Source organism: Calonectris borealis, unplaced genomic scaffold, assembly GCF_964195595.1.
Source record: "Calonectris borealis unplaced genomic scaffold, bCalBor7.hap1.2 HAP1_SCAFFOLD_141, whole genome shotgun sequence".
In the NCBI taxonomy this organism is placed as follows: domain Eukaryota; kingdom Metazoa; phylum Chordata; class Aves; order Procellariiformes; family Procellariidae; genus Calonectris; species Calonectris borealis.
Window position 1 is genome coordinate 149,895 of NW_027441527.1, and position 16,365 is coordinate 166,259.

The window sequence follows — 16,365 nt, forward strand, 5'->3', positions numbered from 1 at the left end:
GTTGAGAGTAAATCCTCGAATGCCCTTTCTCCACCTGTCTAATATTGCCCTGGTAGTTGTGTCAACGGGTAGTATAATCTTCAAATGAGTCTGAATCATGTAAATTATTTCCTGTGAAAGGGTTAGCATGTGCCGGATTTGGTTGGTTAGGTAAACCAGTAAGGTTTGGACCCAGAGTAGAATGACTCAGAGCAGTCACAGGATCCTATAGGCCCATAGAGGCAACCAAACCTTTAACATTATCTTTAGTTTGATTATGGCTTTCTGCAGAATACCAAGTTAATCTATCTGTGAATATCCACATTGTCTCAGAGTCTGCAGGGCCTGATAAACTCCATCCCGGAAGAAATCTACACCGTGATGGCTTATTACAATGGGTTTTATGTAATGGCTTCTGGAGAATCCCCCTTCCACATTCAGCGGCTGTGGTACACAGTAAGGTTTTGGAAGAACCTGTGGAGGAATACCGATTGCCTTTCGGCCTAGGAACAGATCTATGGAACGTTCTAGGCATAAGACTCCCCTTTTCATCTGTATGGTCCCAAGATCCGAATTGTCCATGTCCGTCCACTCTATTAATTGTAAGGCTCTCTTGACATTTCCAGCTCCCAGCCTGTCCTAGTTTCGGCAGAGATAGGGTTAAATTTCTTCCTAGTGCTGTGTTTTGGATTTAGTATGAGGAGAATGTTGATAACACCCTGATGTTTTCAGTTGTTGCTAAGTGCCCTCCTAGTCCAAGGACAGCTCCCGTGCCTACTGACTGAGCTAGGTACACAAGGTGGGAGGGAACATAATCAGGACAGCCAGCCCAGCTGGCCAATGGGGTATTCCATACCATGGGACGTCATGCTCAGTATATGAACGGTAGGCGTGATCCAGGAAGTACCGATCGCTACTTGGTTATCGGTCAGCGCGGGTGGTGAGCAATTGCATTGTGCATCACTCATTTTGTATATTCTATCATTATTTATTATCATTATTCTCCCTTTTCTGTTCTATTAAACTGTCTTTATCTCAACCCACGAGTTTTTCTCACTCTTACCCTTCCGATTCTCTCCCCGTCCCACTGCGGGGGCGGGGGGAGTGAGTGAGCGGCTGCGTGGTATTTGGCTGCCTGCCAGATTAAACCACGACAGTCCTTTTTGGCGCCCAACGTGGGGCTCGAAGGGTTGAGATAACGATAGATCTGACCAAAGTGTGTTAAGGCAAAATTGTTATAAGCATCCATTATATTGATTGGTCACAATGTTGATGTATTGGCTGTCAAAGTTGTGGGGCTGGCTCTCAATGTTGGGTCATGTAATACCTTGCTTGCAGTATGTGTTCCCTTTTGTGCTGTTTATCATCAGTCGGAACTGGGCCAAGATTATCATTTTGTTGCTGTTTTATGAGGTGATAAAATCGTTGGTCGTAAGTCTAATCTGGTATCTGTACTCGGCACTGCCGTCATTTCTGTACCTCGGGAACCACCTCTTAGAAATTATTGGTAATTGCACTTGTTCCTCCTCGGAGAATGAATTTAAGGGGGAGACGGGATGGGACACTCTCTCCCACTTGTTCATCTTCCCTTCCATATCGTCAGAAACTCCTTTTTCTTCTATCCTCTTCACAAAGATGTCCACAATATTCCCTGAGAATTTTGAATATCCTTGGGATGTTCAAACAAGCATGTTCATATTGCTATGTCTCCTGAATGTGGTTCAGGCCTTGTTCAGGGTTAAACAACTCTTCAGGAATACTGTCCAGAGATCAACCCTCAGCAACAAGAAAAGAGGGAGGGCAAGCAGCGGTGCCTCATCGGGGCGGGCGGAGCGGCGAGTCTCGGGGGCGGCTACAGACACGGTGGCTACTCAAAACCCCACGACAGGCACTGCAGCTACTCCAACCCCCACGACAACCCCTGTGGCTACTCAAACCCCGGCAACAGTCACCGTAGCTTCTCCAACCCCTGCGACAGGCACTGCAGCCACTCAAGCTCCGGCAACAGGCACTACAGTTACTCCAACCCCCATGACAAGCACTGCAGCTACCCAAACCCCAGCAACAGGCACTACAGCTGAACCAGAGGACCAACCCTTGCTGGTATCCGTTGCCCCTGTACAGAAGAGGAAATCTTGGAAGCGGAGATCAGGTCGTTTAGAAAGGGATGATGAAAGAGCAGGGACATCACGAGGAGAGGAGGAGGAAGAGGAAGAACTCATAAACGAGACGGAAACCACCCGATCCCTATCCCCGAGTGAGCTGCGAGATATGTGGAAAGATTTCAGCCGTTGTCCAGGCGAGCATATTGTTACCTGGCTGCTCCGATGCTGGGATAATGGGGCCAGTAGCCTGGAATTAGAGGGGAAGGAGGCCAAACAGCTGGGATCCCTTGCTAGGGAAGCGGGTATTGACAAAGCAATCGGAAAAGGGACACAGGTCCTCAGCCTCTGGAGGCGACTGCTGTCAGGCGTAAAGGAAAGGTATCCCTTCAAGGAAGATGTTATACATCGCCTAGGCAAATGGACCACTATGGAGAGAGGTATCCAGTACCTGAGAGAACTAGGCATGCTGGAGGTGGTTTATAGTGACCTGGACAACAACCAAACGCCCAAAGATCCAGATGACGTCCAGTGCACCCGACCCATGTGGCGGAAGTTGGTACGGAGCGCACCAGCATCGTATGCCAGTTCGTTGGCAGTACTGTGCTGGAAAGAGGAAGAAGCACCAACGGTGGATGAGGTGGTTAGCAGACTTCGGGATTTTGAAGAAACTATCTCCTCCTCCCTTGTCTCGGCTGTAGAGAAACTGTCCTGAGAGGTCCAGCAACTCAAAGACAATAGGTCCTATTCTCCACCTGTACGGACCAGTATCTCAGCCAGTAGGAGTCAGCGTTTTTCTCCTCCAGAGAGAGGATATCGAAAGTACACACCCCGGGGCACCCTGTGGTTTTACCTGCGTGACCACGGAGAGGACATGAGGCAGTGGGATGGAAAACCTACCTTGACCCTAGAGGCACGGGTACGTGAGTTGCAAGGAAAAACAATCACACAAGGGGGTTCTCCCAGGAAAAATGCTGCTCCAGTTTTCAGGAAAACCCTGTCTCACGGCGGTCCAGTTTCCAGTGAACAGTTCCCCAGACAGAGTAGAAGGGCTGATCTTACTTTGGACTGTAATGAAGGGATTCTTGACTCACGTTTGCAAGAAGTGAGAAGCGGATACTATGACCAGAACTAGAGGGGCCCTGCCTCCGGCCAGGTGGAGAAGAGGGACAACCGGGTTTACTGGACTGTGTGGATTCGATGGCCTGGCACATCAGAGCCACAGGAGTATAAGGCTCTCGTAGACACTGGTGCACAGCGTACCCTGATGCCATCAAGCTATAAAGGGGCAGAACCCATCTGTATTTCTGGAGTGACAGGGGGATCCCAAGAGGGATCTGTATTGGAGGCCGAAGTGAGCCTGACTGGGAACGAGTGGCAGAAGCACCCCATTGTGACTGGCCCAGAGGCTCCGTGCATCCTTGGCATAGACGACCTCAGGAGAGGGTATTTCAAGGACCCGAAAGGGTACCGGTGGGCTTTTGGTATAGCTGCCTTGGAGACGGAGGAAATCAAACAGCTGTCCACCTTGCCCGGTCTCTCAGAGGACCCTTCTGTTGTGGGGTTGCTGAGGGTTGAAGAACAACAGGTACCAATCGCTACCACAACAGTGCATCGGCGAGAATACCGCACCAACCGAGATTCCCTGATCCCTATCCATGAGCTGATTCGTCGACTGGAGAGCCAAGGAGTGATCAGCAAGACTCGCTCACCCTTCAACAGTCCCATATGGCCAGTGCCAAAGTCTAATGGAGAGTGGAGACTAACAGTAGACTACCGTGGCCTGAACGAAGTCACGCCGCCACTGAGTGCTGCCGTGCCGGACATGCTAGAACTTCAATACGAACTGGAGTCGAAGGCAGCCAAGTGGTACGCCACAATTGACATTGCTAATGCCTTCTTCTCCATCCCTTTGGCAGCAGAGTGCAGGCCACAGTTTGCTTTCACTTGGAGGGGTGTCCAGTACACCTGGAACCGACTGCCCCAGGGGTGGAAACACAGCCCTACCATTTGCCATGGACTAATCCACACCGCACTGGAACAGGGTGAGGCTCCAGAACACCTGCAATACATTGATGACATCATCGTGTGGGGCAACACAGCAGAAGAAGTTTTTGAGAAAGGGGAGAGAATAATTCAAATCCTTCTGAAAGCCGGTTTTGCCATAAAACAAAGTAAGGTCAAGGGACCTGCACAGGAGATCCAGTTTTTAGGAATAAAATGGCAAGATGGACGTCGTCAGATCCCAACAGATGTGATCAACAAAATAACAGCCATGTCCCCACCAACTAGCAAAAAGGAAACAAAAGCTTTCTTAGGCATTGTGGGCTTTTGGAGAATGCATATTCCAGATTACAGCCTGATTGTAAGCCCCCTCTATCAAGTGACCAGGAAGAAGAACGACTTCAGATGGGGCCCTGAGCAACAACAAGCCTTTGAACAAACTAAACAGGAGATAGTTCATGCAGTAGCCCTTGGGCCAGTCCGGGCAGGACAAGATGTGAAGAATGTGCTCTACACCGCAGCCGGGGAGAATGGCCCTACCTGGAGCCTCTGGCAGAAAGCACCAGGGGAGACTCGAGGTCGACCCTTAGGGTTCTGGAGTCGGGGATACAGAGGATCCGAGGCCCGCTACACTCCAACTGAGAAGGAGATATTGGCAGCATATGAAGGGGTTCGAGCTGCTTCGGAAGTGGTTGGTACTGAAGCACAGCTCCTCCTGGCACCCCGACTGCCAGTGCTGGGCTGGATGTTCAAAGGGAGCGTCCCCTCTACACATCATGCAACCGATGCTACGTGGAGTAAGTGGGTCGCGCTGATCACATCGCGCTGCACTGGGACCCCCACTCACTCCACTAGCTGCACTGGGACCCCCCACTCACTCCACTAGCTGCACTGGGACCCCCCACTCACTCCACTAGCTGCACTGGGACCCCCCACTCACTCCACTCGCTGCACTGGGACGCCCACTCACTCCACTAGCTGCACTGGGACCCCCCACTCACTCCACTAGCTGCACTGGGACCCCCCACTCACTCCATTAGCTGCACTGGGACCCCCCACTCGCTCCACTGGCTGCACTGGGACCCCCCACTCACTCCACTGGCTGCACTGGGACCCCCCACTCACTCCACTCGCTGCACTGGGAACCCCCTCTCACTCCACTGGCTGCACTGGGACCCCCCACTCACTCCACTAGCTGCACTGGGACCCCCCACTCACTCCACTCGCTGCACTGGGAACCCCCACTCACTCCACTAGCTGCACTGGGACCCCCCACTCACTGCACTGGCTACACTGGGACCCCCACTCACTCCACTAGCTGTACTGAGACCCCCCACTCACTCCACTCGCTGCACTGAGACCCCCCACTCACTGCACTAGCTGCAGTGGGACCCCCCACTCACTCCACTAGCTGCACTGGGACCCCCACTCACTCCACTGGCTGCACTGGGACCCCCCACTCACTCCACTAGCTGCACTGAGACCCCCCACTCACTCCACTCGCTGCACTGGGACCCCCCACTCACTCCACTAGCTGCACTGAGACCCCCACTCACTCCACTCGCTGCACTGGGACCCCCCACTCACTCCACTCGCTGCACTGGGACCCCCCACTCACTCCACTCGCTGCACTGGGAACCCCCACTCAAACCACTCGCTGCACTGGGACCCCCCACTCACTCCACTCGCTGCACTGGGACCCCCCACTCACTCCACTAGCTGCACTGGGACCCCCCCTCACTCCACTGGCTGCACTGGGACCCCCCACTCACTCCACTCGCTGCACTGGGACCCCCCACTCACTCCACTGGCTGCACTGGGACCCCCCACTCACTCCACTCGCTGCACTGGGACCCCCCCCTCACTCCACTCGCTGCACTGGGACCCCCCACTCACTCCACTGGCTGCACTGGGACCCCCCACTCACTCCACTCGCTGCACTGGGACCCCCCACTCACTCCACTGGCTGCACTGGGACCCCCCACTCACTCCACTCGCTGCACTGGGACCCCCCACTCACTCCACTAGCTGCACTGGGACCCCCCACTCACTCCACTCGCTGCACTGGGACCCCCCCCTCACTCCACTAGCTGCACTGGGACCCCCCACTCACTCCACTAGCTGCACTGGGACCCCCCCTCACTCCACTGGCTGCACTGGGACCCCCCACTCACTCCACTCGCTGCACTGAGACCCCCCACTCACTCCACTAGCTGCACTGGGACCCCCCACTCACTCCACTCGCTGCACTGGGACCCCCCACTCACTCCACTAGCTGCACTGGGACCCCCCACTCACTCCACTAGCTGCACTGGGACCCCCCACTCACTCCACTCGCTGCACTGGGACGCCCACTCACTCCACTAGCTGCACTGGGACCCCCCACTCACTCCACTAGCTGCACTGGGACCCCCCACTCACTCCATTAGCTGCACTGGGACCCCCCACTCGCTCCACTGGCTGCACTGGGACCCCCCACTCACTCCACTGGCTGCACTGGGACCCCCCACTCACTCCACTCGCTGCACTGGGAACCCCCTCTCACTCCACTGGCTGCACTGGGACCCCCCACTCACTCCACTAGCTGCACTGGGACCCCCCACTCACTCCACTCGCTGCACTGGGAACCCCCACTCACTCCACTAGCTGCACTGGGACCCCCCACTCACTGCACTGGCTACACTGGGACCCCCACTCACTCCACTAGCTGTACTGAGACCCCCCACTCACTCCACTCGCTGCACTGAGACCCCCCACTCACTGCACTAGCTGCAGTGGGACCCCCCACTCACTCCACTAGCTGCACTGGGACCCCCACTCACTCCACTGGCTGCACTGGGACCCCCCACTCACTCCACTAGCTGCACTGAGACCCCCCACTCACTCCACTCGCTGCACTGGGACCCCCCACTCACTCCACTAGCTGCACTGAGACCCCCACTCACTCCACTCGCTGCACTGGGACCCCCCACTCACTCCACTCGCTGCACTGGGACCCCCCACTCACTCCACTCGCTGCACTGGGAACCCCCACTCAAACCACTCGCTGCACTGGGACCCCCCACTCACTCCACTCGCTGCACTGGGACCCCCCACTCACTCCACTAGCTGCACTGGGACCCCCCCTCACTCCACTGGCTGCACTGGGACCCCCCACTCACTCCACTCGCTGCACTGGGACCCCCCACTCACTCCACTGGCTGCACTGGGACCCCCCACTCACTCCACTCGCTGCACTGGGACCCCCCCCTCACTCCACTCGCTGCACTGGGACCCCCCACTCACTCCACTGGCTGCACTGGGACCCCCCACTCACTCCACTCGCTGCACTGGGACCCCCCACTCACTCCACTGGCTGCACTGGGACCCCCCACTCACTCCACTCGCTGCACTGGGACCCCCCACTCACTCCACTAGCTGCACTGGGACCCCCCACTCACTCCACTCGCTGCACTGGGACCCCCCCCTCACTCCACTAGCTGCACTGGGACCCCCCACTCACTCCACTAGCTGCACTGGGACCCCCCCTCACTCCACTGGCTGCACTGGGACCCCCCACTCACTCCACTCGCTGCACTGAGACCCCCCACTCACTCCACTAGCTGCACTGGGACCCCCCACTCACTCCACTCGCTGCACTGGGACCCCCCACTCACTCCACTAGCTGCACTGGGACCCCCCCTCACTCCACTCGCTGCACTGAGACCCCCCACTCACTCCACTGGCTGCACTGGGACCCCCCACTCACTCCACTCGCTGCACTGAGACCCCCCACTCACTCCACTCGCTGCACTGGGACCCCCCACTCACACCACTAGCTGCACTGGGACCCCCCCCTCACTCCACTAGCTGCACTGGGACCCCCCCTCACTCCAGTCGCTGCACTGAGACCCCCCACTCACTCCACTCGCTGCACTGGGACCCCCCCTCACTCCACTCGCTGCACTGGGACCCCCCACTCACTCCACTAGCTGCACTGGGACCCCCCACTCACTCCACTCGCTGCACTGGGAACCCCCACTCCCTCCACTCGCTGCACCGAGACCCCCCACTCACTCCACTAGCTGCACTGGGACCCCCCACTCCCTCCACTAGCTGCATTGAGACCCCCCACTCACTCCACTGGCTGCACTGGGACCCCCTACTCCCTCCACTCGCTGCACCGAAACCCCCCACTCCCTCCACTCGCTTCACTGGGATCCCCCCCTCACTCCACTCGCTGCACTGGGACCCCCCCTCACTCCACTCGCTGCACTGGGACCCCCCACTCACTCCACTAGCTGCACTGGGACCCCCCACTCACTGCACTAGCTGCACTGGGACCCCCCCTCACTCCACTTGCTGCACTGAGACCCCCCACTCACTGCACTAGCTGCACTGGGACCCCCCACTCACTGCACTAGCTGCACTGGGACCCCCCACTCACTCCACTAGCTGCACTGGGACCCCCCACTCACTCCACTCGCTGCACTGGGACCCCCCACTCGCTCCACTCGCTGCACTGGGACCCCCCACTCACTCCACTAGCTGCACTGGGACACCCCACTCACTCCACTAGCTGCACTGGGACCCACACCAGTAGGTGGCACCACAAATCGGGGGTGCATGGTGCCTACACCCCCTGGCTGGCTCCAGTAGCTGGCACCCAGTCCTCCCACACCAGCCCCCCAGTAGCTGGCACCCAGTCCACCCACAGCAGCCCCCCAGTAGCTGGCACCCAGTCCACCCACACCAGCCCCCCAGTAGCTGGCACCCAGTCCTCCCACAGCAGCCCCCCAGTAGCTGGCACCCAGTCCTCCCACACCAGCCCCCCAGTAGCTGGCACCCAGTCCACCCACACCAGCCCCCCAGTAGCTGGCACCCAGTCCACCCACACCAGCCCCCCAGTAGCTGGCACCCAGTCCACCCACGCCAGCCCCCCAGTAGCTGGCACCCAGTCCTCCCACACCAGCCCCCCAGTAGCTGGCACCCAGTCCACCCACGCCAGCCCCCCAGTAGCTGGCACCCAGTCCTCCCACACCAGCCCCCCAGTAGCTGGCACCCCGTCCTTTCAGTTCACATACACCCAGGAGAGAGAGCGAGACTACGCAGAGAGATCGTTAACAAAAGATTTAATGAGAAGATCCAGGAAGACAGGGCAGACATCAGCTGTGTCCTGCTGCCAATCACTTGTCTCTGGAGAGACTCTGGTGTCACCAGGTCAACCCTCATCTGAAAGTCCTTCAACAAGGTCAGAGGGGACGAATCCACAGTTGCGGGGTTTCTTCCTGCTCCCTGTGTACTTCTGCCTGAGCCCTCTGCCAACAGCCGCCTTCCCCTCTTTCCTCTGGAGCATTAACTTCGTCTCCTCATGTTCCTTCTCCAGCTGTTGACTTCTGCTGCCGTTTCTTTCATGGCTTTCAGTTCGCGCTCCGCCCTTTCCAGCTGGGTTTGAAGACAGACGCTCGTTTGGATGGCAGAATCTCGCTCCTCTGCCACTCGCGCTAGTGAGTCTAGTGAGCTAGACGTCCCAAGCGGCAGCATCTCAGTAAAACCCCTCGAACCCCTCCTTCCCCACCCCCACCTTACCTCAGCAAAGAAAGCTGCAGCCGTCACCCGCAGCTTAACCGAGCAGGAATCCAGCCACGGCAAGAGGTTCTTCACCAGGCAGGGGGAGACGAGCCCAGCACGGAGCAGGACGCTGCGCAGGGGACACAAGTCAGGGACACACAGTTAGTTACCCAGGAAGGCCACAGGCCAGGTCTCCAAAATTCCCTTGCTCCGATGCAGACACTGTTCTTTAGCTCAGAACTGCTTCCCAGGAACGCCGGAAGGGTCCCAGCAGCCTTTTCCCAGGGAGGCAGCCAGATGCATCCCTGCGGCTCTTACCCGCTCAGCAGACACACCCCCTCAGGGTGAGCCAGGGGGTCTTCCAGGCGAGCCCACACCGCCCGATTCAAGAGCAGCTGCATCCATTTCTGCGCCACGCATTTCCCTAGCACCAACTCTATAGCTGAAAGGAAAATCCTGGCAGAAGAAACAGAACACAACATAAACAAACACAAACAAAACAAACCAAATCCAAATAACACCACCACAAACCCAAAAAAATCTCAAATCGCAGCACGTTAGGGGAAGACTTAATCTTTAGCCGAGCTAAATACCCCTGAAATGATGCTTCACAGCCTTCAAGGCTGCAGATAGCAACACTGGCGTTTTCGTCATGCCCCAAACCCGCTGAAGCAGAAGAAAACCCACGCCCCTAGACTGACTCCATGCTAGATGGCAACCAAGGCAACACCTAATACCTCTTCCCACCAGCATTTTGCAAAGAACGACACCGGTGCCCACGAGAGCCACTGCTCCCAGCGGGGGTCCACTGAGGGAGCGCAATGCTATTGTGCATGCAAGGGTATGCAGGAGGCAAGATGACAGCCGCCCGCAGTACGAGCTGCGTAAGACCTTCCCGCCCGGGAGCTGGAGTTTCTCCAGGAACGAACAGAAGTAAAACCAACCATGATGACCGGTTTCCACGTCTAGGAAGCAGGGCAGGTGAAGCACTCCCTCAGCCCCACAAAGCCACGTGCCTTGGCGAGGGGAAATGAAGCCAGCCCCTCCATCCGGCCCTTCGGCTCCTTACCTGCACGGCTTCTCCTCAAGCACCCAGCCCTCGAGGAACAGTTGTCTCCAGCTGCTCGTGGGGGACAGCAGCCTCTCCTCGCCCAGCGTTTCACTGGCCCACCTCAGGAGGCTGGGAAGGAGGTGGGGAAGCAGTTGCCTGAGCTCCTCCGTGCTCCCCAGGGAAAGCACCACCTCCGAGATGGCACGGGTGATCTGCAGAGAAACACGACCAAGAACCACCTGTTCAGGCAAGGCCGCTTCCCACCGCCTGGTTCCCCCACCTGCCTGGGGCGGGGGGTTACTGTCTGCAGTTGTCACTTCTGCGACAGCCTTGTGGCTCAGGAGCACAAAACCGTCCTGGCTCCCCACACTCCTTGAGGCCGGCCCAGCACAGCGCCCTGGGAGTCTCCACGGGCATCCGCAAAGGGCACCCGATTCCCTCGCGACAAAGCATGGGTTAGAAAGCAGATGAAAGCTGCAGAAACGTGTCTGCTGTTCCACGTACCGTCAGAGTCTCCAGAGCAGTCTGACGGTTGTGCTGCTCACAAGCGGAGGAGTCAGTTCCCAGGCGGTTGTTTCCTGCTCTGTTTAGTTTCTCCACTAAGCACCTCAGGACCTGAATCCCAAGGATGCTTCTCCCCAGGCTCCTCCACAGCTCCACCGTGTCACTGCAAGGGAACAGACGTTCACCCCCGAGCCCGTATCCCCGCAGCCCTGCACTGCCCTCAAACCTCCTCATCTGCAACGGGGCTTACAACGCCCCACGCACAGCAGGGACACGAGCACGCAGTCTTGCAACGCTCAAGACTGTTCAGGCAGAAGAAAAAGACCTGCTTCTCAACTGGACCCCCCAGTACGAGCAAGCTGTGGGGTCTCTGTTCGACTACGGTGGGGGCGTGGGCAGTGCACGTACCTGTCCATGAGCAGGCCTTTCTGGAGGAGACTGCTGATCACGGGCTCCCGGTGAAAGCGGGCAAGGAGAAACACCGCATGGAGCAGGAAGGGCCTGTGGGTGCTCTGCTGCATGTAGGCGCAAAGGGTGTTCAGGATTTTTGGCACCTGAATGGAAGAAGAGGAGAAAGAAGGGCTCGGTGCATCCTTTACCCCTCCTGCAGGTTCCACCCTGCCTGACCCTGGCTCACGGCTGGAGCTGGGTGTGCTCTTGGCAATTGTGTGCACGAACGCACGAACGCACACGCACGCACGCACACGCGGAGCCTCAGTCCCTGCATGTGCCTGGCACAGCCGTATGAGCAGCTGCGTGCCCTGTGTGCACACAGAAAACACGGACACCTTTCACACCCAGCACTTTCACACCCAGCTCTCCCCACGTGTCTGTAGCGATGCAGGAGCAAGACCAAACACGCTCTTCGAGACCCTGAAGATGCCTTGCAGGGCCTGTGCAAGGGCACGTGACTCCTTCCAGAGGAACCCACTTCTCCGGGGACACTTTTCCTTGCCTCTACCCTCCTTTCCCAAAGCGCCAACCCCTTCCTCACACAGAGGGCCTTCCCTCGAAGCTACAAGCCGTGGCCACGATAAGGACAAGGAGGCAGCCAGGTCCCTCGGCCCGTGGGAGACCCCAGCTTCTCCCACGGCTGCCTACCTCTGGCCCCTGGTGCAGCCACCAGCTGCTCTGCGCCTGGGGAAGCAGCAAGGGGTGACCCCGCGGCCCACGGATGCGGCGCTCCCGCGGCCCGGAGCGGCCGTGGGCTCTGCAGGGACGGCACAGGGACGCCCTGCCCTGGCCCTAACAGCAGCAGCCTAACAGCTGGGTGAGCTTTAGCTCAGCCGGGTGCGATCCTGTGGGCTGCCACCCGTGGTTGCCATCACTGTGACCGACCTCTGCCAGCGGCGGACAGCCACAGGGTTGGTCTGGGCCGAGCGAGCTGCTGGTGGCCCTAGAGCCCAAGTGGAGCGCAGCAGAGCGCGAGCGGAGGAGAAGAGGAGCCTTGAAAGGGCAGGCAGAGCATGAGGCCAGAGGCTCCCAGGCTACAAACGGGCAGCAACTGGTGGCTAAAGGAAGGGCACCTCGCAGGCTGGGTAACACCACAGTCGGGGAAAGCAAGGAGAGCAATGAACAAGTATCCAACCTGTGGAAAACCTCGCGTGCCCAGCAAATCTCAGAGTAGAGGGAATTGGGGACCAGTGAAGAAAGAGCAGGGCGAAGTGGGTCCCAGGGCAGGGAGGACTGACAGTGACCCACGGAGGAAGGGGAGGAACGGCAAGGTTGGCACCTCATTCATGGGAAGGACCTGGACCAATGTGAGACTTTGGACAAGAAGTGCCCATATCCTTGTCACCAGCTGGAGCAGAAGCCGGCAGCAGGTGCTAATGCATGACTCAGACCAGCAGTAGCCCGTCGGCTCGGCACACAGGCTGAGCATTTCTTGAGCCCATGCCAACTGCACAGGGTGTAGTGCAACAGCCAACAGGAGAAAAGGCAAAGTCAAATGGAAAAAAAGGTCTCCTTTACCTCCTGGAGTATTTCCTTTCTGCATTCCACCAGGAAGACGAACACCCACTTCCACACTGCTCTTGCACGTCTGGGTGTGACACGCAGCAAGCTGTCCAGGACGGCAGTCAGAAAGTCCGTAGCCTGTGCTGGAGGGATGCATTTGCAAACAGCCTGGAGAGAAGTCAGGAACAGGAGAGACCGCGTCACAGCTCTGCTCCAGCAATTCAGAAAGGAAAGGAAACTTGACGGGACTGTTAGTTTGGCAGTCAGGGAGGGGGCAATCACTTGTCCCTCCTGCTGTGCATGCAGTGGTGTTTACATCTGATGCAGCTAAGCGATTTGGAAGTGCCTCCCCCATGCTGTTTGCTCACCTACCAAATCTGTATTCTGACAAGAGCACTCACACACACACACGCGCACAAACGCACACACCATGGTATCTGCTCCAGCGTGCCTAAACGACAGCCTTGTCTCAAAGCCTCCTGCTACTTGCTGACAACAGCCGTCCTGGACAGCTTGCGCTGGAGACAGCGAGAGACTGGAGGGGAGCAGGGAGGCGTGCAGGAGCCCAGGAGCTGGGCCCCACCCTGCTGTTTTGGGGCCAGTTACCTTTCCTATTTTGGTACAGGTCTCCATCTGAGTCTTCGTGCCTGGGCTGTTCAGCTCCTCACAAAGGCACCTGCTCTCATCTGCCTTCACGGTCTTGTCTGGAACAAACACCAGGAGAAAAGAGGAGTCACGTCTACAGAAACCCAACCTCTGGCCCCAGATACCAGTAAAGGAGAACCCAAGTGGTGGCAGTGAAGGCCACAGGGAAAGCCAGGGCCCTCCGGAGCTCGGTGCAGCAGGACTTCCTGAGCCCGATAAATGGCTGACAAATGACGGGCTGGAAAGAGCCCTCTTCCTTCCTGAACCGTTTGCTGGGGCTTCAGGGTTTCAGCAGCCTCTGCTCCCAGCAGCTGCGTCCGCTATTCCCGCACAGGCCACCCTCATCTCTGGGAGGCAGGAAGCCTCCCCGTGACTTCCTCAGCACAGGCAGACCCTGCTGCCTGAAGAGGAGAGGGTTTGAACACAACCCTTTGCAGCACGCTCCGGGCCTGCAGCTCAGATCTCTCCTCCCTGCCCAGTTTGCTCTGGGCAGCGGATTGGTTTCCTCTCTTGTGCTCGGCAGGAGATGACTTCCCTGGCAGGGATGAGTTCGGAGACTGCCTGGGTAGCTGCCCCTCTCTCCAGGCTCAAGGCAGGGAGCGAGGGGAAGGCACCCTCCGAAATGTCAGGGACCTCATCCAAGCGAGTTGTCTGACCACCCTCTATCTCTCTAACGTGGAGGGGGACAGACGTGGAGTGGAACAGCCCCCAGCATTGGTGACAACGCGCTGCTCTCAGACAGCAGTGGGGGATGGCCCTGACCACTCAGCCTCACACATGCCCCAGGGAGGTGGGACTCAGCGACCCTCTCCCAGGGATCCTTCCTGAGATGGCCAGGGAGGCAGAGGGTTAACAGGGTGGGGGCACAAAACCAGCCGAGCACGTTGCCTCCCCCCTCCCTCCCGGGGACCTGGGACCCCGCTGGCGCCAGGCCAGGAAGGGAAGGAGGATCAGGCTGAGCAAGGCTGGGAAGCGCCCGCGCTCCTCACCTTGCATTTGGAGAAGGTAGTCGAGGCAGACCCATGCCTCCTGGCGGTCGCTGCTCAGAGTCCCCAGCAGTCCCACCAGGCAGCCAAACTGCTTGCAAGGACGTCCTCTCTGCAGGGGAGAGCAGCAGGAAAAGGGTCGCAGGCAGCCACAGCACCCGCTCGCCTCTACTGCCCATCCTGCTCCCTGAGCAGCGACCAGGCAGAGGGGCAGGCAGAAGGGCTGCCCCATAATCCCAGGAGCCCCGAAACCCAGCACCCAGTTGGGCAGGGCTCCCTTCCGGGGCCATGAATGGTGGGAAGGGGGCACCAGGGCATGCGGCGGGTCCCTACTCACCATGAGCTCAAATCGCTCTTTGCAAGCTCCCAGCACATGGGCGCAAACCCGCAGGGCTCTCTCCTGCTTCCATTCTTCGGCTGAGGTGAGCCAGCCCTTCAGGACCTGAGGCAGGGTGCATCTCTCTCGCAACAGGTATCTTTCTCTCCCCGAGATCCCTCTCCCTCTCCCTCCTTCTCTGGCCCCTCCCGGCACGGCCCCCGGCCCTACCGAGCACTGGCCCTGCTGCCTCCGCCGCCTCACTCTCTCCAACCGCCTCTGCCCTGAGCCAGGTGTTGCTTCCCTGCCGGCGTCTCCCCACTCCAGCCTTCCCCCAGGCTGCTCTCGCCCAGCTCGGGGCTGGCTCCTGGCTTTCCCTCCGGCAGGGCCCACTTCTCTGCCTGTCCTGAGGCTGCAGTGGCTGGGTGCTCCTGTTCCCCAGCTCAGCCCCTGGCCCCAGCCAGACGCACAGACTCGGAGCGAGCAGCCAAAGCCCCACTTTCCCACAGGAAAGGTATCCACCTGCTATTCACCCGCTAAGGCCTCGATTCTCTGCCCCCGCCACACTTTCCCTGTTGCCCCATGCCTACTCACATGGACCATGTCGTCAAAGCAGGCAGAGGTCTTCTCTGCCTCCAGAAGCGTTGCTATCAGACGGCCCAGGTCTTCCATGCCTCTCCTGTGCAGAAGCTGAAAGCAGGAAAGGAGAGATGCGGTTCTGCATCATGGGGGCTGCCAGGGTGCACGAGGTGGGATCCTGACCCAGAGGCGGGCAGGCACTGCCGGTGGGTACCTGCATGTTCACAGTTGCCCTCACTGTCTTCCTTCCCTTGTCCATCCGCTCCTTGGACGGATAGGACAAGACACTCTGGCAGCACACCGCCAGCAGGTTGCGATGTTCCTCCCTGCTCAGAGGTGGCCTCAGCTTGCTGGCCAGAGGACAAAGAAGAGAAAACAGAAAGGGCATTTACTAGCCCTCTCCAGAGTGGCTCAAACCACAGCTGGGTTCCTCCTAATCGAGGGCCCCAAATGCAACACCCCCAGCCCATGCCAGTGAGCACTGCCTTCAGCTCCAGCAATTCCTGCCTCCTCCCAGGCAGCAGGCAACCCCCCACCCCCAGGTTAAGGAACCCCTGGGGCTCCCTTCCCTTTGGGAGACACCCGAAATGGGGAACACCCTCCCACTCCACAGCCCCAGCAGCTCCCGGCCCCGTGCTCGAGGCCACTGGGGCTGCCCCAACCAGCTGGGATGGGGCACACCGGGAGTCCCCA

The 16,365-nt window shown here is 58.6% G+C and overlaps 1 protein-coding gene across 1 annotated transcript; it reads right to left on the reverse strand.

Annotated features, from left to right (window-relative positions):
• Nucleotides 1-9,279: 9,279 nt before the first annotated feature.
• LOC142077074 (maestro heat-like repeat-containing protein family member 2B) lies at nt 9,280-15,696 on the reverse strand. The gene is made up of 10 exons (XM_075139241.1): nt 15,688-15,696; nt 14,781-14,889; nt 13,753-13,850; nt 13,162-13,314; nt 11,599-11,744; nt 11,191-11,353; nt 10,705-10,898; nt 9,954-10,091; nt 9,654-9,765; nt 9,280-9,509 (listed from the first exon to the last, which is right to left on the reverse strand). The coding sequence occupies exons 1-10, from the start codon at nt 15,694-15,696 to the stop codon at nt 9,420-9,422; spliced, it is 1,212 nt and encodes a 403-aa protein (XP_074995342.1). The 3' UTR covers nt 9,280-9,419.
• Nucleotides 15,697-16,365: the final 669 nt, after the last annotated feature.